Source organism: Orcinus orca, chromosome 3 (genome assembly GCF_937001465.1).
Source record: "Orcinus orca chromosome 3, mOrcOrc1.1, whole genome shotgun sequence".
NCBI classification, from domain to species: domain Eukaryota; kingdom Metazoa; phylum Chordata; class Mammalia; order Artiodactyla; family Delphinidae; genus Orcinus; species Orcinus orca.
The window spans coordinates 110,025,709-110,053,038 of NC_064561.1; the positions used below are offsets into that span (position 1 = coordinate 110,025,709).

Here is a 27,330-nt window from a genome sequence, read left to right on the forward strand (position 1 = left end):
ACGGAATTCATGTAGCATCATTAACTTTCTTTTGACGATTCAGGATCACAATTGTTCCTGTCAGTTATCGTGCTTTAAATGCAGCACTGCCCTTAAGTTGCTCAGTGACAATGCTAGTAGTCCCAGACTCCTTGCGCTATATGTGCTCTTCCAGTTTTTGTGGGTTTTCTGTTTTTTCAGCTATCACTTTTTACTCTTACACCTGTTTGAAACAACCCCTTTGATTTGCTACTTGTAAACATGCAGTGGGTTCGGCACAGATGTTAGAATTTGTTAGATATGAAGATGTAAAGATCCCACTCAGATGCTGATTCCCTCTTAGAAGCCAGCAGTAGTTATTCAGTAGGATTTCTGATTTTTTCGTTGTTGTTTTCTTATTTTATTATAAAGAGCATTCACTTTGTACTAATTTTGGAAAGTTCAGAAAGATCTAAAGGAACTAAAAATAAAAAATATTCATAATCCCACCATCCATAAGCAGCTGCTTTTAATATTTTTATTTGATTCTTCCTAGTCTTTTTCAAGCCTTTTTTCATAGTGAAAATTACACCACCTATAAAATTAGATGAACTGCATGTATTACTTCATAAACTCACTGAATACTGTAGCTACTTAGACAGATAAACTGTAATTTACTTAAATATTTAGTTTTGCATTATTGGACATTTAGGCGTTATCCAGTTATTTGCTTCTATAAATGAGACAGTGATAAACGTCTCTGAACGTCAGTCATTTGCCACTTTCCAGATTATTAGAAGCTAGATTCCTGAAATGGAGTTTGAATATTCCTTTGTCTTGGTTTTTGCAGTGCATCTCATGGTACTTTGTCAACAGTGTATAGTACTAGCATTGTTAGTCATTTATTAAATGCCTATAGCATGCCTTCTGTTTATAGCTTGAATCCAAAAGAGAATCTACCTTCAAATTGCTTATATTCTAGAAGGAAGAAGTGACATGGCAGATTAGATAAATAGCAGGATAGAGAAGAACCAATGAAATAGTACAGGATTCAATTTAAGCTACCATGGCTAATAGTAGAACTGACATGTAAACTTGATCCAACAATATTTTACAGTAGTTTTAGTAAGGATAATAGTCAGATAATAATACATGTAAATAGATTAAATACTTTCCATATATTGCTTGTAAGATGCTGTGGGTCAAAGGTTAGCAAAACTCCTTCCCCTTCTGTATGAGAATCTGACCTGCAGTTAACTTTCTAGCTCTATGTCCCTGGAAGCCTGATAAGGTGGTGTCTTAAGTTAGGTTTCCCAGGTAACAGATTCTGAAGTTGCATGTAAGAAGTTTGTTGGGGGATTCTCTTGGGATCAGCACCTGTAGGAGAGCAAAACAATAGATTTTGGTCCAAGGAGTTGAACTTCAATATAGTCACAACAAAGGCCTCATCTAACTCCTTGGTGATCTCTGGATCTGGGTTGGCTTTTCAGAGATGTCCTGCCTTGAGGCAAGAGATAGGTCCTTTATAGATCCACATCATCTCAGCCAGACATTGGATGTAAATTGCCTCAGAGGTGGGATTGTAACTTTAGTCAAGATAGCTTTATTTGGCTGCGGGCAATTCCTAGAGAGTACCTCAGTTAAAGCTATCCGCTGCCAAGTGTGCCACTTGCACGCTCAGGAAATGAGTGCCTCTAACTAAAGGAGGCTCTGGGAAACATACCTTGGCATCCGCTCTAAGTGGTTGGTTGCTGGGCAACACTGCCTATGGTAGAAAATGACCCCTGGTTGGTAAACTGCATCTGGATTAGAAGGAATTATAATGGACTATAAAAATCGTAAGTTTGATCTTCCCTGAGGGTAGTAACTCTTGTAATTGGGCAAGTCCCTTGCAGACAAGGACACTGGAAGCCATGCCTATGGAGTTGTTGCAAGAGGTATTGGCTTCTGTAGGTTATAAGACTTTTAAGGCAGGATAACTCCTGTATCTGCCCAAGGTGAGTCCGATTCCCTCACTCCTGAGCTAACACCCCATGGGCCAAAGAGAGTAACTCCCACAAGGTTCTGTGTTGTGTCTGCTACAGGAACTGCTGTGAGGCTTCCATTAAAAAGAATGCCTGCTGCTGCCCTGATGGCAAACTGTGATTCCTACCCTGGATCTTTTTGGGTCAATGTGTGTCAAGTGTGGCCTAGAATAATCTTGTATAATGGTTTAGTTGTGCCTATGGATAACCCCCTAAGTAGGTGTTAAAGACATTTTTTTTCAATTGAGTCTGGCTTTTTAGAACATTAGGTTTTAAAATCTAAAACTAAAGAATAATTTGATGACCTTACAGTCAGGCTGAAAATATTTAAGTACTTGGGGCACATGGATACTTGAGATTTCTTTTTCCTGCTGCTCATAGACCATTTTAACAGATATCGCCATAGACTGTGGAAGAAAAGACTCAGCTATAATACTAATCTCTGAAAACACTAGTCTTTATATGTGAACAGGGGAAAGAACTGTTAGTTCTTAGCTCTCCTTTAGTCATAGATGGGACATTTGGGCCTGGTTGGCAGTTTCCCTTATATATCAAAGTTTTGCTGATTTTTCCTCTGAAATTACTTATTCCATCCCTTCCTTTCCATTCACTCTGCCATCACCCGAAGTAGTGGGAGAGTCTGTTACTGCTGAACTGCTCCCTTGGAAGTGTTCTCACCTTTAGGTTTTGCTTAGTCTGAGCTGCATTACCCATGAGATCCCAGACTGGATTTCATGATAGCAGTTTTGTCTAGGATTTTCAGCTATTCATGTGTAATCCAGATTTTCCCTGGAGCATGAATAAGATCCCTGGAAATAGTAAGAAGGAAGGCTGGAAAGATGGGTTTAGAGATGTTGGCTAAAGAGTTCCAGTTATTTATTTTGTAGGCAGTGGCAACCATTTCAGTAAATGACCTTTCAGGCAGGAGAGTGAGTTGATCAGAGCCAGGCTTCAGCAAGATTAAGGTGGCAACAAAGTAAAGGGAGAGACTAAAAGAAATGAGACTAGTTAAGAATCCATTGTAGGAGGACTCAAAATGAGGTGGGAATGAGAGGGATGGGACAGATAGGCTCTCAACAGTATAAAGGAAGAATTAGTGACTGTGAGAAGAAAGCAGGCAGGACTTCGCTGAGGTCAGGTAGTGTGAATTTATAACAGACCCATTGGACTTGGTGTCAGGACAGTCCATCAGGAATAGAGAAAGTAATACTCCTCACACACTAATGCCTCTCCTCTCTTTATGTATTAACACCCTTATGAAATTGCAAACACATTGAAGGCCAGGATCATGGCTTAGCTGTATCATCCTTACATTTCCACTTCCAGCGCAGAGCGTAGGGGGACAGAGTAATCTAATCTCCTATGTGTTTTTATTCTGTCCATATATAGAAGAATATTTAGGACCATCACAGATATTTCACATTGTTAGTTCTGCCAACTATCAGCAGATAGAAGCTTTGTTATCTCTATTCCTGTTTTGTTTTTACATTTCATTGTGAGATATAACTAGGGAGACCAGGTATCTGGGTTTTCTCTAGACAGTCCCAGTTTAGACCTGTTCTCCAAGCACAATTACTAACATTACCTTTCTTCACTCTCAAAGGTTTGTAGAATAAATTCTATGGTCCCTTTATATATATGTACAGAAAAGTGCTAAGTATGTATTAGTCAGTTTAACTATAGCTATAAAGAACACACTTGTGGGGCTTCCCTGGTGGCGCAGTGGTTGAGAGTCCGCCTGCCGATGCAGGGGACACGGGTTCGTGCCCCGGTCCGGGAAGATCCCACATGCTGTGGAGCGGCTGGGCCTGTGAGCCATGGCCGCTGAGCCTGGTGCATCCAGAGCCTGTGCTCCGCAACGGGAGAGGCCACAGCAGTGAGAGGCCCGTGTACCGCAAAACAAACAAAAAAAGAACACACTTGTGTAACTGCTACCCCAGTCAAGAAATGAAACATTGCCAGCCACTAGAAGTCTATTTCCCAATCACAACTCTATCTCTCTTCCTTAGAGTTAACCACTATCCTGCTTTTGATGATAACTATTTTCCTACTTTTTATACTAATGAAAGCTAAATTACTAAAGCCAAAAATGCCTACAAAGATTTCCTTCCAATTATGATTCTTCTATTTATTTTACATACTTTAGGTGTGGGTAATTTCGTATTTATGTTACTAATAGATATCTTTGAAAGTTTATTTGTATTTTAGTATATGACTACAAGGTTGTAAGTAATCATTTCTGAAGAGACATGTTGTGTTTTTGTTATTTATTTATTACCCTGTGATTTAATGAAGAAGACACAGCTCTTGGCCTCAGGAATTTGATTAACAAGCAATTACAATACAAACTATTCAGTGCAATAATGGGAACATGTACAAGATGTGGCTGTAGGACATTACCTAGCCTTGGGGATGAGAGGGAAAACTTTCACTAGAAGGTGATGTTTTATTTGAGTTCTGAAGACAAGTAGGAATTATGCAGGTAAAGGTGGTGGGTGAATTAAAGGCAGAACACTTGGGTCACTTTCCAAACAACAATAACAAAAACAGCCCAGAAATAAGAAAAGTATGGCACAGTTAGGTTACTATAAGTTGTTCCCTGCAGTTGGAACACAGAGAGTGTTCTGTGTGGTCTCTCATGGTTGGAGAAGTATATCTTTTGGGTCATTGTATTTTGCACATACATTTCGAGGCAGAAGCCAGATCATGTAAGGCCTTAGTGTCATTCTGAGTTTGAACTTGGTCCTGAGGGCAATAAAAACACTTCAAAGAGTTCTAAGCAGTGAGTGAGCAACATGGCAACATGACCATATTTGCATTTTTGAAAGGTTATTCTTACTACGGAATTAGAGAGAGTATTTAAATGGGCAATCCTAGAGGCAGGGAAACTTGGACTGTAGACTGTTGCAGTCATCCACTTGTGAAAGGACGGGCTTGAGCTAAGCCAGAGGAAATGAGAAGGGAGAGAAGTAGATGGCTTTAAGAGACAGTTGGGGACAGAATCAACAGGTTTTTAATGATTGATTTTATGTGGAGTTTGAGGGAGAGGGAAATAAAAGATGATGCTCAGATTTCAGCAGGAGGTGGGGAGCAAAGACAGTGACACAGGTTTGGAGAGGAAATTATTAGCAAGGTATTGAATTGGTTGAGTTTGAAGTATCTGTGAGGCATTCAAAAGGAAATGACCTTGGGTCTGGAGCTCTGGAGAGAAATTCAGGGTGGAGATAGTCATTAGGGAACAACAGCTTTTAGGTGGTAAGTGAAGCCATTCATATGGACCCTAATATGATATTTAAAAATTTCTGAGATGGAAAATGTGAATAAATTGTGTTCATTGTCTAGTACCATGACATTCTTAGGGAATTAGTCTTTTGGTGTTAAAGCTTCCAAGAAATATTCACACAAAACATTTTCACGATCTGTTTTAGTTTTTATCAGTTTGGGTTTTTTTAGCTCTTTGGTTGGTTGTTTTTTCTTTTTCTTCCTTTTTCACATTATCCGAGTTTTAATCACAAAATATGCCAACTATAGCAATAAACACAATAAAATGAAGTTGTTATAGAACTTTTGGAACTAAAGCAACATTCATACATTTATTAGGGATTAGCAAATTAGGAGAAGTATAAAAGGTCCCAGGTTTATATGTTTAGATTTCTTCCAGTTCTAGAAATAAAATATGTATGGAAAAGTCTTTTAGGAAAAAGGTGTATTTTTAAAATAATATAAATTGAAAATATTTGTTGTTAATTTTCTGCTTATTTTCAGTTTACAGAGGTACTTACAACTTTATAAATCAAATAATTTAGCTGTATGTATACTATAAGTATTTTCAGGTATACATACAGAAATGTATCTGATTTTTCTTAGTGTTACACTGTTTTATCATAAGACCACTATAACTTTCTGCTATGCAATTCTAATGTACTTAGATATATTTTAATATCTCAGATATGCCCAGAATGAGCAATTTCCCCTCAAAAATGTACTTATTTAAAATACTTTCTTTCAGAATATTATAGTAGCACTTAAGTTTAGCAGTAATTTACTAATGGTTTAATACTAATTTATTCCCTAATTTGGATCTTCAATGTAGTTTTTTTGTATTGTTATTATTTGGAATGAGCTATAACCATCTTAGTTCTTGTGCTATGTAAGCAAGCATATAATTTAATTTTTGATTACTATGATAATAATTAGATACAGTATGATATATATTACATTTGTTTTACTTATAGGAAAATGGTTCTCCTGAAGAACATGCAGTCTATGTGTGGGACCATTTCATAGCCCAATCTGCAGCTGAGAATGTATTTTTTGTTGCTCATAGCTATGGAGGACTTGCTTTTGTTGAACTGGTAAGTGCATATTTAACTCTTGCTAATTTCCAAACTCCTTACAGATTTATCCCCTCCACTCCCTTTTTCGTGGTGTCATTACTTTAAATTATTTTATAAGGGATGAAAATTATGTATTTTGAGTAAATAATTTTATGATGTTTAAAAAGAGTATATTTCTTTATTGTGGTAGAACTTTTCAGTGCTAACCAGAAAGCTTTTTGCCTGTTCCTTATTTATGTATTACCTTTTTTTTTAACATCTTTATTGGAGTATAATTGCTTTACAATGGTGTGTTAGTTTCTGCTGTATAACAAAGTGAATCAGCTATATATATACATATATCCCCATATCTACTCCCTCTTGCATCTCCCTCCCACCCTCCCTATCCCACCCCTCTAGGTGGTCACAAAGCACCGAGCTGATCTCCCTGTGCTTTGTGGCTGCTTCCCACTATACATATTACTTTTTAACTTCTACATTATAGCCCCACTTTCCATACATTTTATATTTGTGATTCTTGTTTTAATGGGTACATCGTTGAAGCATTATCATCTGTAAAGTGTTTAAAATTTCAGTAAACCCTTTAACTGACAAAACTGCTATCTCTTCAAGTTAGTACTTGATCAGAATCCATGTAATTAGTATTAAAACTATTAGAAAGCTCCCATTAATCTAAGTGGGACTCAATGCTTGGTCTTAAAAATCTTTGCATTTCAAAATAATCTGATTCCTAGGGTGAAGATTATGTGTACATAGTGGAAAAATTATCAAGATTTCTAAATTTGGTCAGTATTATATGCAGTATTGCAGTTAGCACACTTTGTGCAGGTATGAATGATTAATGATATATAATCAGTCCTAAAAATGTGCTCCATGTCCATTACCCCTTATGTCACAGGAAGGTACCAGTGCTCTAATAAAATGGTTAATTTGATAAAAGTGCATTTGATAATTTTAAATCCAAATGGCCTAAAGTGGACATTAAAAGCTGGCGCAGCATTGGTTGTCTAATTTTTATGTTTCTAAACTTTGCTGTGTATTTCTCTTCATCATGGAAATTAAATATATTTCCATGGTCTTTTCAACTTTCCCACACCTTATTGCTTACCCACATGATTTAGGTATAAAACTAGCGGTGACACCGGAGAACACTTTAGCTGACCTAAATTTACAAATACTGTGCTCTCTTAAGATCAGTAAATAAATCATTTATTTCTTAAATTGATTTCACTTTTTTTGAAATTATATTCAAGTACTTTTAACTGCTGAATTTATTTATTTTAATACATAATGGGTATCTTAAGATAGCTCTCTAACATACAAGTATGACGTCCTTTTTAAAATGTGAATGTTGCTTTTCAAATAGTTCTTTTAACCATACAGATATAGATGTATACAAACACACACGTATATAGCTGATATATATGTACCTTATGTTTTCTTTCTGTAAGCATTAAATTACATAAAACATGAAATTTCATGACTTACAGAATAGCTTAAAATATGTCTGAAGGCCTGTAAGACTTCAAATTTCAGATTTCTGTAAAACATAAATTTCCATATTTTTACCTGAAGACAGTTAACGAAAACCTTTTGTACATCAAATTTGGAATTTAAGTGAATTTTGGACAGTTTTAGAAATGAATTTAAGATGCCAGAGTAACAGATGACCAGTGTGTCAGTCTTATTTTGCCTGTCCTTCTTGTCACACACTGGTGGATATTTCTGCACTTTTGTTCCACTTTAATATAAAGCACACAGATGTTTCAGAACAAGACTTGACTTCTGACCTTGAGGCTATTAGGGTCAGGGTCCTCAGGGCCTGTGAAATTATCACAAGCTGAGCTAAAGTTTTTCTCCATCACAGGAAGTAACCAGTAAGTAAGAAGTTAAAAAGGAGCTTTGTCAGAGAGACAAGATGGTCTCAGTAAGGGTCAGCTTCTGTAGTCTGCTATCTCTGCAGGAGGTGCATGCATGGGAGGAGGAATATAATATAACCACTGGCACATCACATATCTGACAGGCAACACCAGGACTGAGAAGTCTATTTAACGTAATATACCTTGTTTAGGTTTTAAAATATTAATGGCGATTATCTCAACTTCGTATATTTGCTACTTTTTGTCAAGTAACTTTGATAGGGGTATGTAAAGAAGGTGTATAGATGGTGGAAGCTGAAGAAAAAGTAGTTTATGACCTATTGAAAAAAATTTCTCTAAATAAATAACATTGTACACTAAGTTTTACATAAATTTTTGACAATGCTTGATTAATATATTTAAGACCATTGTGTTTCTACTTAGTTTCAAGGATTTTTGAAAGATAGCATTGATAAACAACAAAAAAAATTGAAATATGTTTAAACCTTTTGTTTTTGCCTAAAGCTGAATAATATTCTTTCCTATTCTCCCCATTATTCTTAGAGGAAAACTCATGGTGTTTAAAATGTTGAAAAATATTCTCTCAGGATTTCTCAACATATGTGTATTATATGAAATTGTTTTACATGGATTAAAATATTTAATATTAACTTTACAAGGAAGTGAGTTGTGGACATCTTAAATTACGGTTTAGTTTTTTATCTCAATAGTACATAATGCACATCAGACATGAAATCTTTTGGATTTCAGTAAAGTTTAACTTTTTAAAAATTATCATAAAATTTTCCTCCTGATTCAAGACTCTACACACACAAACACACACACACACAAACCCCTTATAGATGGAACAGCGCTAGTTTGTAGCATTATGTTTGAATGCATGGAGATTGTTCTTCTACCATCCTCATTCAAGTTCACATTCCTTTTTAGGTCATGAATTTTAAGAAAATTTATTTTAGATGTGAACTGTGTGACTAGTACATTTTCAATATTACGTGTAATTACTTGTAGTGCTTATTGTTTAAAAACAGGTACCAGTCAGGACCCATGCTAAAATGTATCTTGCCATTTATTAAGTTAAAATTACGTATAATTGGAGTTTAAAATTAAGGTACTACTAATAGAAATCTGAAAAATTACTTTTAAATTTAGAGCACAAAATAGTTGTGGAGCTTTTGTATTTTGCTAATTGTTGTTTTTGAAAACTGAGAACATAATTTATTATTATATCCTATTTTGAAGTGCTAAAATTTGCCTGAAGAATACAAGAGGTAGTTAAGAGATTTATTTTCAAAACCAGTGTTCAGTTATGGTAGTAAATATTGGAATTTGATCAGGCCTAACCTCATAAAACAGTATACAGTTGACTATAATAATGAGAAAAGTCATACTAAAAATATGCTTTTCACTGCTTTCATTCCCATTATATGGTAACAACTCACGTTTCTAATTCTCTAAACTTTCTGTAATCCTAGTAAAAATAGATGCTATTAAGACAGCTCTGGTAACAATCCTAGCATTCAGTCATTAAAGCAAAAGGGAAGAACTATTTATTTTATGAATTGATAATGAATTTTAAAAGTAACATACCTACTCTATGCTATCTCTTCTGTGTATTTAAAAATAATGCCAATATATAATGCTACCATTATTAAAACATCATTTTCGAAGCTTTAAATTTCTAAGAAATTCTATTTTATATGTGGTAGATAGAATTAGTAGTCATAATCAACAGTCATTTACCAAATTCATTTAGAAAAACATCTACAACTAGTGCAGCTTGCTTTTGCCTTATATTGGTGGTTAAAAATTTAAACTCATTTGTTAGAAATTAGCTGTCAAAAAACAATGGAGTTTTTAAGCTTTTTCATAGTCTCTTTCACCGCCATTTTATGAAGTGATTCCATTGCTTCCATACTTGGTCATTTCAGAGTGCTTTGCTCTTGTCATTGTAGATGATGGTTAGTTTGACAAAATCAAGCAAGCTTAAAATTTTCTTTTATTTGCAAATGAGTTAGCTTCCTTGTCAATGCCCAGTTTCCAATCTTAACTCACCTTACCTTCCCTGTTTGCAGTGCTCTGTACATCAATTTGCATTCAGATTTCTTTCCTTAGTCAAAGTGAGATTGTTGATATTTCTTTTAGAACACATTAGACAATTTTAGCAAATATATCATCTCAGCTGATATAAAATTAGTATTTTTCATATTACTTTTATTTTCTTTTCCATGTTATCAGTGGTATGTTCTCAGCCACCATCAAAAACATCTCTTAGAAATGTGTGAAAACTGCACCTTTTGAAAGTGTATCTCTACCCACTTTTGATTTTGGTTTCTCCATGCTTGTCAGCACTTGATTGGCACCTCACTTGCATGTGAATTAAGGAATGAAGGGAACTCTATTTTCCTGCCATTGTTCCATGTTGGGCTCTCTAGCCTCCAGGCAGCCTAAGCTGACCTTCAGTAGCTGATAGAGGACTATTTTTTGGACTTAGCTGTGTGAGGACACTCAACCTCAGTCTACTCTAAGTTGATCTTTTAAAATTGCCTAGAGCATGATTTGGGTTTACACTGAAAAGAAAATGGAATGGGACTAAAAGAATTAGTTTTTACCTTTAGTGACATGAGTTAACTATGACCTTAAAGAAACATCATTTACATTTTGTCTACAAAGAACAAAGCAAATTGGATAGTAGCATATCTACTTAATGTGATCAATGCTAAAAAATGGGCTGCTGGGAATGAAGAATTGAGGAGAGGTAGAATAAGGGCAGATAAACAAAGAAAAATTGATCCATTAGAGTATCAAAACAATTCAGGCCAAAAACACTTCTTACAAACCTACTTTAAAATGTAAGTAATTCAGTAAAAATAAGTCACCATTTGTAATATAACTTGAATTTCTGAGTTGGCTGCCTACATGATACAAATAGCATGTTAATGCATGGGATGGTTACAACTTGTATGGAATGCTATCTTAATTCTCTAGTTGTTTTTTTTTTTTTTTTTTTTCGCGTTACGCGGGCCTCTCACTGCTGTGGCCTCTCCCGCTGCGGAGCACAGGCTCCGGACGCGCAGGCTCAGCGGCCATGGCTCACGGGCCCAGCCGCTCCGCGGCATGTGGGATCTTCCCGGACCGGGGCACGAACCCGTGTCCCATTCATCGGCAGGCAGACTCTCAACCACTGCGCCACCAGGGAAGCCCTCTAGTTGTTTTATATGAAAACAATATAGTTTCTCTACTTTGTATGCTCCTTAGAGAGAAACCAGAGATTATATTATTTTTGCCTCCTATATTCAATTTTGTTTAATTTTTTGCATATACTATAGATACTGTCTTTTGATTGATTGGCGATAACAGTAATTTTAGGAGTTAGTTGCAAGAGTCCAAGTAAGATCCAATAAAAGGCTTTACCAACGTAGAAGTGGTGGGAATGGTAAAGAAGAAGCACACATTAGACATTAGGAGACAAATTTTACATGGCTTAGTGACATTGGATCTGGAAAGCTGAACAAAGAGGAAGAGGGTGTAATATCTTTCCCTGTACACACCTACAGAAGCATGTCGAAGTGGATATGAAGGGTATCCAAGCACAACAGATAACAAGTAATGAACAATGATTATGCAGATATGTAGATATTGGGGAAAATGTTTGCATATACTGGATATTTAATAATTGTGGTCAATAGAATAAATGAGATATCAAATCAGAGTTTTTTAATATACATTTATTTATTTATTTATTGTTGGCTGCATTGGGTCTTCGTTGCTGCGCTCAGCTTTCTCTAGTTGCAGTGAGCGGGGACTACTTTGTTATGGTGTGTGGGCTTCTCATTGTGGTGGCTTCTCGTTGCGTAGCACGGGCTCTAGGTGCACGGGCTTCAGTAGTTGTGGCATGTGGGCTCAGTAGTTGTGGCTCGTGGGCTCTAGAGCACAGCCTCAGTAGTTGTGGTGTACGGGCTTAGTTGCTTCACGGCATGTGGGATCTTCCCGGACCAGGGATCGAACCCGTGTCCCCTGCATTGGCAGGCGGATTCTTAACCACTGCGCCACCAGGGAAGTACTCAAATCAGAGTTTTAAAAGGAAAGAGTTACATATACAGATATGATTTTTAAGCTTCACAATTTACCTATGTATTGAGGTTTGATTTTTTTTTAACTTTTACTCAAATGATTTTTAATATGTATTAGGAAATCTCACTGTTTAAAAGAATGATTCAGTTTATTAGTTTTTATGTTAACTCCTCTCCTTTTGTCCCATATCTAACCAACCAATGTATTTTGTCAGGTTTTTTTTTCTCTGAAATATTGATCATGTCTTTTCCTCTCTGTGCCCACTGTTAATTTCATCATTTCACAACAGTATCACTGAACTCTTATACCCATTTTCTTACTGGCTCTCTTTTCTCTCCATTCCATCCTGTATACCACACCATGATCGGTACTATTTAAACCCCCTTTTTACTATGCCATTCCAGAATCATACTGGCTCCCTATTGTCTCTTGCATCATCTCTCCTCTATGTCACTTTAAGACTTTCTGTATAATCTGATTATCTCTTTCCAACTATATTTTTCCCAATAGAAACTTTCAGTTCTAGTCTAATTTCCTTACTGCCATTGTTCCATCTCACTGTACCTTTACCCCCGGCCTCCAAGCCCAGTGTAGTAGGAGAACATGAAACTTGGAAGAAGATGACCTGGGTTTGAATATTAGTTCTGATTTGTACAGATTATAAGTTCGGTCAATTCCTTATGTGTGTCCTCCTCTGTAAGTACCCACTTTATATAAGTAGAGTTTGAGGGTTAACTTATAAAATTCCTGGTTATTAGGAATTAAATCATTGTTTGTTGATCATGAGTCTAAATGCCCATAGTGTATGCTCATTCTCATTTTTGCTAATGCCGTTTCTCCCAAGTGAAAGAATTTTCCTTCTTACTAGATTTTTCATAAAGTTTTCTCAATTAACTCCCCCTTTTTTCTATAGTATTTATATGTTTCACAATTTAAAACTTTACTAATCAGTTTTGTTTTTAAATTATCTTTGATCTCTAAATCTTGCTCAAATCATCTGGAAAAAACTTGAGAATAAAGAGTCTAACATACCTTTTATTCCCCCCATCACACATTTGGGAACAATATATGTTACAACAACACGAGCATTCTTAAATTATCTGTACAGTTAATTGACTATTTTATAGAGTTTAAGCCTTAACAGTAACTCTTTTACTAATTAAACTTATTCATTCATCCTATCCTCCATTTGAATATAGGTTAATTTGGGAATTCTGCCTAATCAGTTCTTTCACATTAGATAGTATTACCCATTTTGTTCCTGGTATTAGTTTCTTATAATCTCCTCTCTGCTGGTGTACCCAACCCACAGCCTGACCAAGAAGGTTGCTTCTCTATGACTCATTCTTCAAAGTATAGTCTTCTCAATCAAAGAGGAAAGTTATTAAACTAAGTTATAATGCCTTCTCATAATACTATAAGGCAGTATATGAAATAAGTCTGGGACACTCTCCTCTTTATCCTCAGTCATGAGTTTAACATGACTTTTTATTTAATGATTAGCTTACTTTTGCTTGTTTCCATTTTTTAACTTTAAAAAAATTTTTGAGCTACAATCTCATATCTTTATGAGATATCATTGAGATTTATTGAGCTTTATTGAGATATAATTCACATACCAAAAAATCCATTTTTTAAAGTGTACAATTCAATGGTTTTAAGTATATTCACAGAATTGTTCAACCATCACTACTATCTAATCTTTAGAACATTTTTGTCACCCCAAAAGAAACTCCATACCCATTAGCCATCACCCCCATACTTAAAATTCCACCAGCAATATAAGAGGGTTCTAATTTCTCTATACTCACCAACACTTGTTATCGTCTATCTTTTTTACTTTTGCTGTACTAGTTGAGGTGAAATAGTATCTTGTGGCTTTTATTTGCATTTCTCTATGACTAATGATTTTGAGCATCTTTTGATGTGCTGTTGGCCATTTGCATATTTTTTTGGAGAAATGTCAGTTAAAACCCTTTGTCCATTTTTAAATTATGTTATCATTTTACCGTTGAATCGTAAGAGTTCTTTATATATTCTGAATACTTTATTTCAATGAATATCAGATACATGATTTGCAAATATTTTCTCCCATTCTGTGGGTTATATTTTCACTTTCTTGATGATGTCCTTTGAAGTACAGAAGTGTTTTATTCCGATGAAGTCCAGTTTATATAGTTTTTGTCACTCGAGTTAATTTTTGTACATTGTATGAAGTAGAAGTCCAACATAGTTCTTTTAAATGTAGATATTCAGTTGTCTCAGCACCATTTGTCAGTAAGACTATTCTTTCCCATTCCATTTGTCTTAGCTCCCTTGACTATAAATATAAGGGTTGGTTTCTGGACTCTTAATTCTATTCCATTGATCTATATGCCTATCTTTATACAATACCACGCTTGTCTTGATTACTGTAGCTTTGTAGCAAGTTTTGAAGTCAAGAAGTGTGCATTCTCCAGCTTCCTTCTTCTTCTTAAAGACTGCTTTGGCTATTCTAGGTCCCTTGAATTTCCATTTATGTTGTAGGATCAATTTGTCAATTTATGCAAAAATGGGAGCTGGGATTTTGATTGGAATTAAATCTGTAGATCAATTTGGGGAATATTGCCATCTTAATAATAAGTCTTCCAATCCATGAACATGGGTTTTATTTCTATTTATTTATCTTCTTTCAAATTTTTTTTTGTTTTCAGTATACAAGTCTTACACTTACTTAGTTAAATTTATTCCTTAGTATTTTATTCTTTTTGATGCTCTTCTAAGTGAAATTATTTATTTTCAGATTGTTCATTGCTAGTGTATAGAAACACAGTTGAGGGACTTCCCTGGCAGTCCAGTGGGTAAGACTCTGCGCTTCCACTGCAGGGGGCACGGGTTCAATCCCTGGTCAGAGAACTAAGATCCCACATGCCACGCAGCCCCCCACCCAAAAATAAAAACACAATTGATTTTGGTATCTTGATCTTGTATCCTGCAATCTTATTGAATTCATTTATTAGTTTAATAGTTTTTGTGTGTGTATGTATGAATTCCTTAGGGTTTTCTATGTTCAAGATCATATAATCTGTGAATAAAAATAGTTTTACTTCTTCCTTTCAAATCTGGATGTTTGTTTGTTTGTTTTTGCCTAATTGTCCTGTCCAGTATAGTGATAGATAGAAGTAGCTAGAGTGGACATCCTTTTGTCCCTGATCTTAAGGAGAAAACATTCACTTTTTTCATCATTAATTATGATGTTACTTGTAATTATTTCCATTCTTCATAGATCATTTCTACTTAGGATCTAATGTGCTCCTTAATGTTTTATTTCTCAGTTACACCAGGATCAGATTGTTCAGAAAGCTGAAATGGAGAAAGATTTCACTAATCTTTTATAGAATCTTTCTGTAGAGTAATGGATACATACTACCCCATTGGAATTACCTTTGGAGGAGGTTTTTCAATATCCATGTAGATGGACTGCATCCAGATCTTACTGCAGCTGAGAGATTGAGCACTCTATCTCTTAATTCAACAAAAGACTGCCAGGAAATCACTGTCTGCTAAGATTAGCACAATAACATGTTGAGGAGAACCCATAGAAATTGATATATTAATTTGTTAGATGTAAATCTTTCTATAAGAAATATTTCTTTTTCCATTGGTTTTATAAAAGATCTTAATGAGAGATTTCGTATTTTACTGCAGATATGAGAGCATGATTGACTATTGTAAGCCTTTTATAAGAGGGATTATAGAAAAATACATTTCATTTAATAATGGAGCTGTTTTTACTATTCTTATAGCCTTATGATGATCACTCAATGGAAGCACTCCCCCATATGAGATTCCCAACCACAGTGACCCCTGTGATTTGACACCGCAAATTGCAGAGAGCTCTTAGAAGACAAAAATTTTGTAATCAAAACCATTTGACATCTATCTTAGAAGTTAGACCTCAATTTTTATTCAATAATTTATTCAGATTAGCACAGGGGAGCCAAGTAGACTCAGACTTGAAGCATACTAGATTTATATTAAGGTAAAGCTTGAGAGGACAGAATGGAAGCCAGATCTGGACAAAGGTCTCATTACTAGAGTTCAGGATGGGTTCAAGAAGAGCTAATTCAGCTGGAGAGCTTGGATTTGGAGGGAATAGCAGGTGAACCATCACTAGGTAGGTATCTGTAGAGCATGGTGAACTCAGGTTTGAATCGGGAGGTATAATCTGGTTGCAGGGAACAGAAAATCAAGGCGCATTAGGTGATAACTGAGCAAACAAAATATAGTTATTGGTTCTAAGAGTACCTCTTCTCCCGAGCCAAACTCTACCTCACTGACTTATAGGGAAGGAAGTAAAAAAAAACAAAAACAAAAACAGGATTAAACACTGGGGAAAGGATGAACAAAGCAGGCAAGGTTTAAGGCTTCAACCATTGGCTGGGGATTTAGAAATGGGTCTTTTCTTGAGAAAGAAAGGTTCTAGTAGGCAGAAAAATCAGAAGGACTATAAAGTGATGAATCAAGGCAGAAGTTCAGTTTATTTGACTTAAGTCAGAACGAGATAGAGTAAAATACTGTATTCTAAGGTCATGTAGATACCTCGGGCTTATCCTTGGTACACTGGTTATCAGGTTTCTATGGCAATAAAAGAGATGGAGTAGGAAGAGGTATCATTTTTCCTGCTCTTAGGCTGTGAGATGATCACACTATGGGTCTAAAGCTTTCTTTGGGCCCAGGGAAACAAAGGGATACTACTCTTCTAAGCTCCTGGGATCTTAACTTTTAGAGTTGGGGACTTTTAATATGTGTGTGTGTGTGTGTGTGTGTGTGTGTGTGTGTGTGTGTATCTTATTTTTTTCTCACTTCATATTTTTTGTTATAGGTTTTCCACACTTTTTCATTGAATGAATTTAGATCACAATAAAGCCACCTGGACCACATCAGTTTGACTTTATAGATATTATTTCTTGGAGTTAGGAATGAGTATTATGCCCTCAAAACAAGAAATGGTTGAGAACACTATCAAAGATATTTATTCAGTTGAACACCCCACTCTGTACAAGTACTGGGGAAACAAATTAAAACACATCCCTGGCTTCAAGGTTATATTCTAAGTAGGAAACACAATTAAACAAAGAAAATAATATAGTAATTGTGAAGTGGGATTTTAGCCAAGAGGTTAACTTCCCCAGTGTAAAGATCTAAACAGTAAATTTGTCTTAGAGTTAAGTAATAGGAAGAATTATTTTTGTTGATAAAGTGATAATCTCTTTTGGTCAGAAAATAAAAGCTTTATCATGCATTTTTACCTTTGTCTCCTGTAAACCCAGAACTATGGCTAATTTTCCATTTCATTAGTTACTCCAAGCCTCAATCTCTTATAAGAGTGTCTTAGTTCATAGTTGTCTTTTGCTTTAAGTCACCTCAGAATCCTTTTCTTAATAGGCAGAGGGTAGATAATAAATCCACTATTTTCTTTGGTTCTTACTATGCTGCCTAGCCCAGCTGGACCTGTAATAATACGCAGTAAATAATTTTGATCCTAGTTTTATAGATACATAAGTTGTCAGAAGCAGATCTCAGATGGTGCTGCATTGGATCAGAATGAAGAAAGTAGCATCTAGGCATTTGTATACAGAGCCACACAATAGAGCAAAGTGAGGTGGATAAGAGAACAAAGCTGACCAACAAGGACATTTAGCACCAGTGTGCTTTAGTGTGTAGGAGGTACAATTTGTGACCCTGAAGTTTTGGACACTTGGAAGGACCATTAATGAAAATTGATCAGTGAATGTAGAAAATTGACTAAGATGTTAAAATCTCGAATCAAGGGAAGTAGCCAAACCTAACCCTAACCCAAAATTTAGTTTTCTGTGATTAAATTGAACAAGTTAAATTTCATACCCTCTAGAAATTAGTTTGCCTATTTATATATTTATTAGTGTATTCAGATTTCTTCCTAGTTTTCCATACCTTATTTGAATTTTTCTCACAAATAAGTTTATTAAAGAACATTAGAATACAATAAAAAATTGTTATTTAATATTTCAGTGACAATTTTATAATTGAGTCAAATGATTAAAAAGTGTCCTAACTTCTAACATACCTAGCTTATGTCTAAATATCCATAAATCTTGATATCTAACTTCTAACATCTATCTTCAGATTTCTTTACCACATTAATCAGACATCTGAATTAGAAGAAAAATTTGACGTTTATCTTTCTAAAAGAGAGGCACTGGGCAGAAAGATAGAGCACACTCAGCTTTCTCCTCCAGTAGAAATTTCCTATCTTGACTTCTCTCCAGTTATAAGGCGTCAGGGGATGCTTTATAATTATAAATGTTGAATTTCTAAATGTATCCAATAGCCTGTCTGCTAACAACAAAGAAACCTTAACTTTCTCTGTAAAGTGGTGTCCTATAAATTGTAATATAATATGAGATCCCTAGCCTATGTAATTGCCTTTGTAGTATTACTGCTCAATTTACCTCAGGAAAAAGATTCCTAGTTCCAGTACCATTAATAATGTAATAGTAGTTTCTACCACTGTTACAGGCTCAGCCTTACATTTTTCAGTTTTGTTTACTGTTACACATTTTTAGGGTGTCTATTGAAATATTAAATATATTTATATTTATGTCCAAACATTAAATATGTAGTAATATATTAGTTTTCTTTAGCATATTATAAACCTTAACATTTGATGACACTTGTGTTTTCTCTAACATCTTACAATAGACTCTTAAGCAGAACAGATACCTTTATATCTGATTGCTGTGTTAGAGACCTGTCTTACTCTAATAGAACCCTGTTATTACTATTACCATAGAATCCATTTCATCTGTCAGACAGCCATAGGGGCCTAAGACATGGCGGGGTCAAGAACAGTTCTAAGCAATTCATAGCAGTGTCTTTGAAAATGAACATTTTAAATGGAACTAGTATTTATGAGTGTCTTGCAAATCAGAAGGAGTGACATCATCATCATATTCATCAGCAGCAACACTAATGCTTAAATTAAATGATACTTACTGTGTACCAGGCACTGTCCTAAGCATGTACTTTATATAACTATACTTTATCTCATTTAATCATCATAACTGTATAAGTACTGTTATCATCCCCATTTTACAGGTGAGAAACATATATATTTTCCCCCTTTAAAAGTGTGACCTCTCGCTTTGTCACAGTGAGTTTTTGTTTATTTCTCCTCTCATCAAGTACCTATGCAGAGTAAACGTTTTATTATACTAACTGTGGTGACTCTTATCTCTAAAACAATCTCCTGGTCTTTCATGTATTTCAGGATTCAATTCTATATTTCTCTGTTGAATTACATGATTGTTTAGTTTTTATTCTCTAGCCTGTTTACTGCTTATTCTTTTTTGTGCCTTCCAAGCAGACTTTCTGTTTTAATCAGTTCTTAATTACCTAAACTAAGGAAGGGGAGAAAAGGTGTGGAAAATTTAAAATAACAGGAAATCCCCAAATCATTTTTATTTAAATTTTGAGTATGTTTTGATGTGGTGTTCTGGAAATTCAGTTTAAGCAGAAAAATTGAAAACACTACGAAAATCTGGAAAACAGATGAGTTTCCTTGGCCAGGCCCCTGGTTCGCTCTTCTTTGCAACTCATTCCATGCTGGAAATAGACAGCTGTCTTCTAATACCAACTAAATAGAATTGACCTTTCAAGTCTTCCTGGAACAATCTCTGCTATCAGTGTTTGTTCCTTCATGTTGTCCACATCTATAAGTTACACCTGGAAGTGATAGCTATATAACATAACACCTACCAAGTACCAGACATTGTTTTAAGTTCTTTATAAATATTAATTCATGTAATCCTTATGATGTAAGTATTATTATAATCCTCAGTTACATGTGAGGAAACGGAGGCAGCAAAATATTAAGTACTAAGATTACAAGCCACTAAGTGATGGAGCCAGAATTTAAACCTAGGCTTTCTGGGTCCAAAGCCATGCTCATAACCGTTATGCATACTGCCATTCAGAAGAGAGTTTAGGGTACTACTAGATTTGGTCATTAAACATTGTTTTAGCTAAGCATTGTACAACTTACGTTTAACTTTATTAAGTAGGTGTATTATTAGCCCTGTTTTACAGATGAAGGAGTCAGAAAGGTTGAGGAACTTGTGCCAAGTTGCACAACGAAGATGGGTCAGAATTGAAATTCATTCAGTTTGCAATAGAAATCCAATCTCAGAATCAATGATTTTGCCCAAGAAACACTCTTTCCTCTGATTGGTTTTGGGAAACTGCATGAAATATTTTTCTGATAAATTAAATGTTTTAATTAATGAAGGAAGTTTTCATTTAAAGAAATTCTCTATTTATATTTTAAAGCACAAACCTCTTTGGTAAACTGAATATCTTACCTGACATACTTTTAAAATTGAGAATATACTTTTAAAAGCAAAAAGCACACATATTGTGCAGATTTATATCAGGAAGGATAGAATTTCATTATTCAGTGGCTATCACAATGTCAACACATATCAAATACTTGGTGATAATACTCTAAAATTGTTTTTCTACAGTTTTTCCTACATATTGGAGAAAATATAACAATTGAAATATTGTAACAAAAAGTGAAACCATAGTTGCTTGGTCCTTTATATTTTACTTACTGCAAATTGGAGTTTACATTTTACTGTGAATATCAGACCACTCAAAATTCTTATATTTGGAATTAAAATTGGAAAAGGAAACATTTGAGTCCCTATAATTAACCTGCTACTTCATGCCTTTCTGATTTATTATAAGCATTTCATCTGATACCTAATACTTGAAAAGTTATGAGAGTTTTATATTGCTTTGATTTTATGCTTTCTCCATGTAAATAGTAAAGTTTTTTTAAAGCTTAGGTCTAAGTAAAGAGGATCAAACAAATGAATGATAGATTTAGTTATACTTTAGGGAAAAAAATCTTATTAAAGTAAGCTGAAAATAAACATTTTACCAGTGTAGAACACACTAGAAATGTGAAAAAGAAAAAAGTGAGCTATGTTTATCCTGTATAGTCTCATATTTCCCTCCATTGGCTAAATAAACCAGTGTCTTAAGATATCTGTGTCCTTTTAACAGCTAAATAAACAGCTTTAAATAGTGAACTTTATATAATAGATGTCTGATTTTCATATTTTATGTAGTATTTTGCCAGGGAAAGTTCATATATCAATAGCTAAAAGAAAATTGTATATTTTATTTTTAGTATTAGAAATATTTGCTACATACCTGATAGAAAATGCATCTACAGCTAAAATTTTTAATTTAAAATTCCAAAGTAGAAGACAAAGTAAATGTATTAGTAGATATTTACAGAATTTTTCTTATTTGCTTGGCAATATCTATATTATAGTTGCTGCCATTATAATTCCTATTTAAAATATAATTTTTAACTTCTTTTAAGTTATGAAAGACTTTTTTTAAATGTGAAATTCATAAGAAGAAACAGGTTTAAAAAAAAAACAAAAAATGAGAACATTTAGGAAATAATTTTGCACTCAAGTAGTCCTTTGAAGACCTGATAATTGAGTGTTTTTGATGTAGCCTTATAAAGCATCTGACTTGCCTTCAAGACCATTTGACAGGGACAGAGCTTTGTGTACTAAGTAGCCCTTGAGCTTATTATGCATTCTAATCAGATTTTAGAGTGATTTTGGAGATACAGATACTAACTTCAAAAGACAAACCGCTCCTATATCAATAGGGTAGCCACCATGGAGAATAATTTCTGGTGACTGGGTGAGTTTTTAGTCTGAGAATGATGACTATAATTTTATATCTTGAATTATTTCTCTTACAACATTTCATTTATTCCCTGTTCAAGAACAGTATTTGCTTTTTCTAGATTTTTATTTCCTGCTCATGAATGCAAACATACAAAAAAATTGACCTTCTGAAATGTCAGCAAAATTCAACTATGCCAGGAAATTTTAAGATACCAAAATTTTATTTGCACACCCTTAAAAGTAATGCTGAGTGTTTCTCCCATGATGTTTTCTTCCCCTTTGCTGCACTCCCAGAAGGAGTTTTTAGCTCTTAAAAATAACCCATTTTAAGAATTCTCCTTAGCTCATGAAAACACATTTTAAGAATTCGCAGGAAGTGTGAGGTATTCATCAGTATATATTTACTGTCTGAAGCTGATATAGCTGTAAGGTTTTTCAGATCCAATTGATCTATTGCGCACGTTCCCTCCCTAGGTTGCAGGACGTGCTTCTATTTGCATAAGGCCCTGGGCAAGGTTCTTTCTTGCATTGATTGGCCTGTCCAAGGCAGCCTGATATGTTCTTGCATTGATCACTTTGTCTTTTCTTGTAAGACAGTGTTACACTGAGTTCATCTCAAACATTCTAGGGAGAAGGTAAAACTTTACTGCAGATGTCTCAATTTTATTCAGATGTTCCTTTGAGTATAGGGCCTTTTTGCAAGGATAAGTATCTCTTTTCTTTCTTTCCTAATTTGGATATTTCTGCAGTTTGAGTGCACTGTAGACTAGATTATATTTGAAAAAGCTGCGTTAAAGAAAATTGCCAGAGTATATGCCACTTATCTTGTGCTATTTTTGTTTTTAAAACAGAGTATCTCGCTTCCAGCTTAAAACCATTTTCTTTAAAGATGATCTCTTAAACCTAGACATAAACTAAAATTTACTGGTGTTTATGATAGGTTACCGCTTATCTGTACTAGCTTTATAGATGCCTTAGTTTCAGTGGAAATGCATTGCTTTCTGTGTTTAAGAAAATAAGGAGTTTTATAAGTTTCACTACAAAACGGTGGTCCACAATGACTTGTCTGTTACTATTCATCATTATTAGTTATGTTAATCTGAATAGTATAAACTTGTCAAATGTGGAAATTATTAAGCAGCTACATAGGAAGTATGAGTGAAATATATTTCATTATATCATAACTTTCGTAGTAGTGTGTTATTTGGTAATAATGGAAACCTAAGTTTTAGGATTAAGTCTTCAACCAAATCTGTGAGAAATTGAGCAGTGAGTGTTTTGCAGTTTAGCGCTTTTTATTGGCTGGTCCTTAAATCAACATTTATATTGTCTGCCAAAGAACATATTTGCCTACACAGCTAATTATCAAGAAAATACCCATTACCCCCAACCTATTTACTACATCTTTCATGAGGAACTGATGAGACAAACGTAGGCTTCTGTCAAGATGCAGGGCAATATCCTCCTCCCGACCAGCTTGCTATTTCATCAAAGCCTATGTGAATTTATAAGAAGGTTTACTTTTGGCAAAGATTTAGAAATGTGTCATGGCTGAATTTGATTATTGTGCTGTTGGTAATTACAATTCCTTAATGGTTTCAGAGAGCATATTTAGTAACAGTCACTGCAAATCAGGACATTTTCATATATGCTCTTTTATTTTCATTAAACAGGTCACTATTTCTGAATATTGTTAAAGTATAGAGATGAAATTGAACAGAAAAACATCACATCAGTTATTTCACTCAGTTGTATTGCTGTGGCATCACTCAGCATATCATAAGCCACAGAAACCTTTATCTGCTTTTAATAATTCTGTTTTGTAAAATTTGATAGTAAAATATTAGGAATCATATTTCTTTTGTTTGCTTCACAAATTCTAGAATTCATGCTTTAAAATTAAACGTGGAGCGAATTAAATGTGTATTATACAAGGGCAATAACTGCGTCAAGTTGTTAGACGATGTCATTTGCTCCTTTAAAGGTGTCCTCTAAAAGCTATAGCGTTAATGAGGGATATACACGAGTTACATGAAATTTATTCAGCAAGTAGAAGTGTTGGTAAACAGACTTATTATTGATATAAATAACATATATTGGAAAGTAAGGCCTTATATTGGAAAAATTAGATTTGTGGATGATTGGAGCTTAACTAGAATGTCTAAAATGTTAATCATATTTGTATATGAATCATACAAATATGAAAAACGTACTTATAAAATAGTGATGTAATTATTTTCTGAAAGTTGAATACAAGTTTGGTAGTTTGGGAAAATAATTTGTGAAAATACCTATGAAAAAGGCATGTAAAAGTATTGAAATGTAAAACCTCTTCAAGTAAATGTAAAACAGCTCTTCAAAACTGAATCCAATCTGTGGAAACATGGATATATTACATTGCAACTTTTGTTCGGTGCATCTCAACTTGGTGCAAGTATAGCTCTCTGAAATGGAATTGTATAGTGTTTGCACATTTTTTTCTAGCTAAAATGAAATGTGCATCATCTTGCATAATTTACTTGTCTCTGATGGCTGAATTTGCATATCTGAATGAGTGAGTATATATCTTAAGCTCCTGCTAGATGTAAAATAATCTCATGAGTGGAGGAGAGCTCTTTTACCTCAGAAGTCTGAAGAGTCTATATTTCACAGTGACCCATGATCAAACAAGCTAATTCACATGCTGAAAAGTGCTTTTGCTGAGCTATGTTGAAGAACCATTGACTGCATACAACCAACAAGTGTACGGTGCTACAGTAGATCCATTGAAAACCCCTTATAGAACTGAATGACAACCCCAAATACAAGTGACCATGAGCAACTACGAATAAGTATAAATACACACTTGAGCTGGACAGGCTTTCTGCTCTATAGTTCAGTCACAATTGCTATATTTCTTCCTCCTAAATTTACACTACATAATCAGCTTCTTGTATGGACTCAAATTGAAGAAATATATTTCAGTATTTGGTGGGGGAAAAAAAGGATATTGGCCTCTGTGTAATTATCAGGATATAGTATGATGCCCACTTTTTTTAAATTATTATTTCTCAGGTAATATCCAGGACCTCAGACTAGAAAAGTTCTCCAGACAGCTCCTTGCAGGAAGGGATATGGAGTTCTGAGTCCGAAGTATGTTCACTGTGCTCAGACTCTAAAACATTTCTGGGGAAACTGGGGGAGCGGGGAGCAGGGGGGGTGCAGGGGGACTTTGCAGTAAGGTGCTGGGAAACATAAAGACGGTGAAATAGCTGGTAAAAAGTTGTCCAGTGAAATCCATTACTTTTTCCCATGTCTAAGGAGGAAGCAAGGAATTGCTAAAAAGCTTTCAAACTAATGGATTTTCAAATGTAGGAATAAAAATTTTTAAGTCATAGAAGCAAGGGTACAATGATTTCAGTCCTCTTCTTACTATTTCCCTTTGACAAAGCATTGTATATTTATTGGTGATTGCTCGAAGTTACCATGTTTCTAATGTAGCATATTGTGAATTGGAGAATTTCTAATAACACCACAATAATTTTGTAGTAAAAATCATTAATCATTAGTTATATAGTAAAGATAGACCTCTTCATAAAATCTCAAAAATGTATTTTTGTTCAGTTAATGAACAGAATTTGATATTTCATCATTAACGATGTGCTTGTAAATTTCCTGTCACTGTATATGATATTATTATATCTCTGGTTGCTTGAAACTTAGGTTTTAATTGTACCTATGATTTTTAACTCTCAATATACATAAAAGTTGCAGATTTCTCAACATAATAAAATAATTATAAAATATCAGTGAAATAAGATATACTTTGTTTTAGGCAAAAATGTTACCTCTCTAAGGAACAAAACATAAATAAAAGATTCTATAATTTCTGAATAAAATAATAGTTTACTACCTTTCTCTTACACTTCCTCACTCCTGGCCCAAGATGATATAAATGGACAACATATATTGGTTAATAAGCAAGTACTAACCACGGCTGGCAAAAATGAGCATTTCTAAATGATATTTAAAATACGTGTGGCTAAAGAAATTATGTCAAAAGACTAATATTTGTTTTATGATCTTTTTGTTTTTTCTAACTTTTAATAATATCAAATCGTTCCTGAGAGTATAGTACAGTTTTGCTTTATCATCTGGAAAAAAATGGTTTTGGTTATAAGGAGAGTTGATTAAAAATTTGTTATGCTCAATTATTTGATACATATGTATATGATTGTTTAAGTATGTGGAAACTCTTACTGAGTAATCTTTACAGATACCACATGCATGAAGAGATATTTATTGTTAGATACTAGAATGAATACACATGTTAAGGAAATACCTTCCTTTGAAATTATCTTTTATACTCTTTTTCTGCCTCTAAACGCTTTACAAGAAGCTTCTCATTTGTAGTTGTTTAGAACTCATATGCAAAAGAAAATTTGTATTTGAACATTTTTATGTAGGCTTTAAGAAGCTAAAGCTAATTAAGAAGCTAAAGCTAAAAGCTCACATTTTAAAATTTATCTTTGTGTTGGTGTCTGTGTACACGTATTTCCAAATTCTTTTATGAGATGTTCTATAAAGGAATCAAATGTAATCATGGGCATGTTAATGCTGGTAATAGAGTACATGGATTGCAGACCTTTTCCATTTCTTTTAACCTTGTGGGAATAATAACAGCTCCTAATCACTATTTGTATCCGGCTGTGTATGAACCTAGCCTTACAGCCTTCCTACTCCTAACCCAGCATCTTTTTCATGCAACAGGCATGGACCTACTTACCTTTTCCTTTTTCTACAACAAGAAAAACCTGGCCCTGGACATTTATTCAAACATTCCCAAAATCAACACATATAGAAATGCTCTGGGTTCAGTCTAAAAATTTCCTAATTTTTATCTCCAAAAATGGAAGCTTTCCTTAACAGTGTTCCATTATCTCTTAATCTTTAGAACTTATCTCCCTCTTTTTCTTGGGTCTTTTGGCAAGTAATATAGGTGAGCTCTGGGATGGGGTTGAAAATCTCGTATTACTTTACATCTACATCAGTAACAATCACCAGATATTCTAGAGTTGAATTAAAGATGAAACTGTAAGTAGCCATGAAAACAAAAATTTGTAAAAGAGGTAAAAGAGCACAGCTTCCTAAAATAATATTTTTGCCTGTTGGAGATGTACAGGAAATTACTTGATGCTTGGAGTCCATTGCAATAGCGTGTTGTGCAAGTGTTCTGGCAAATTAAAAATAAGGCCTCTCCCCTTACAATTAGACACGCAGCTTTGGTGTCTAAGCAGGTACCTATTTTTACTGCTAAAGGGTAAAATTTCATTTCTTGTGG

At 34.5% G+C, this 27,330-nt stretch overlaps 2 protein-coding genes across 11 annotated transcripts in view; both read left to right on the top strand.

Moving 5' to 3' along the window:
* FAM172A (family with sequence similarity 172 member A) overlaps window positions 1-27,330 on the top strand; it is a 428,090-nt gene that overhangs the window by 229,296 nt on the left and 171,464 nt on the right. For all 10 annotated transcript variants that reach the window (XM_033401173.2, XM_004263530.4, XM_049708431.1 and 7 more), the window contains one exon: window positions 6,218-6,337. In XM_033401173.2, the coding sequence (XP_033257064.1) occupies window positions 6,218-6,337 (120 nt within the window). The remainder of the gene's footprint in view (window positions 1-6,217; window positions 6,338-27,330) is intronic.
* POU5F2 (POU domain class 5, transcription factor 2) overlaps window positions 1-27,330 on the top strand; it is a 142,498-nt gene that overhangs the window by 41,916 nt on the left and 73,252 nt on the right. The gene's annotated exons all lie outside the window — the stretch shown is intronic.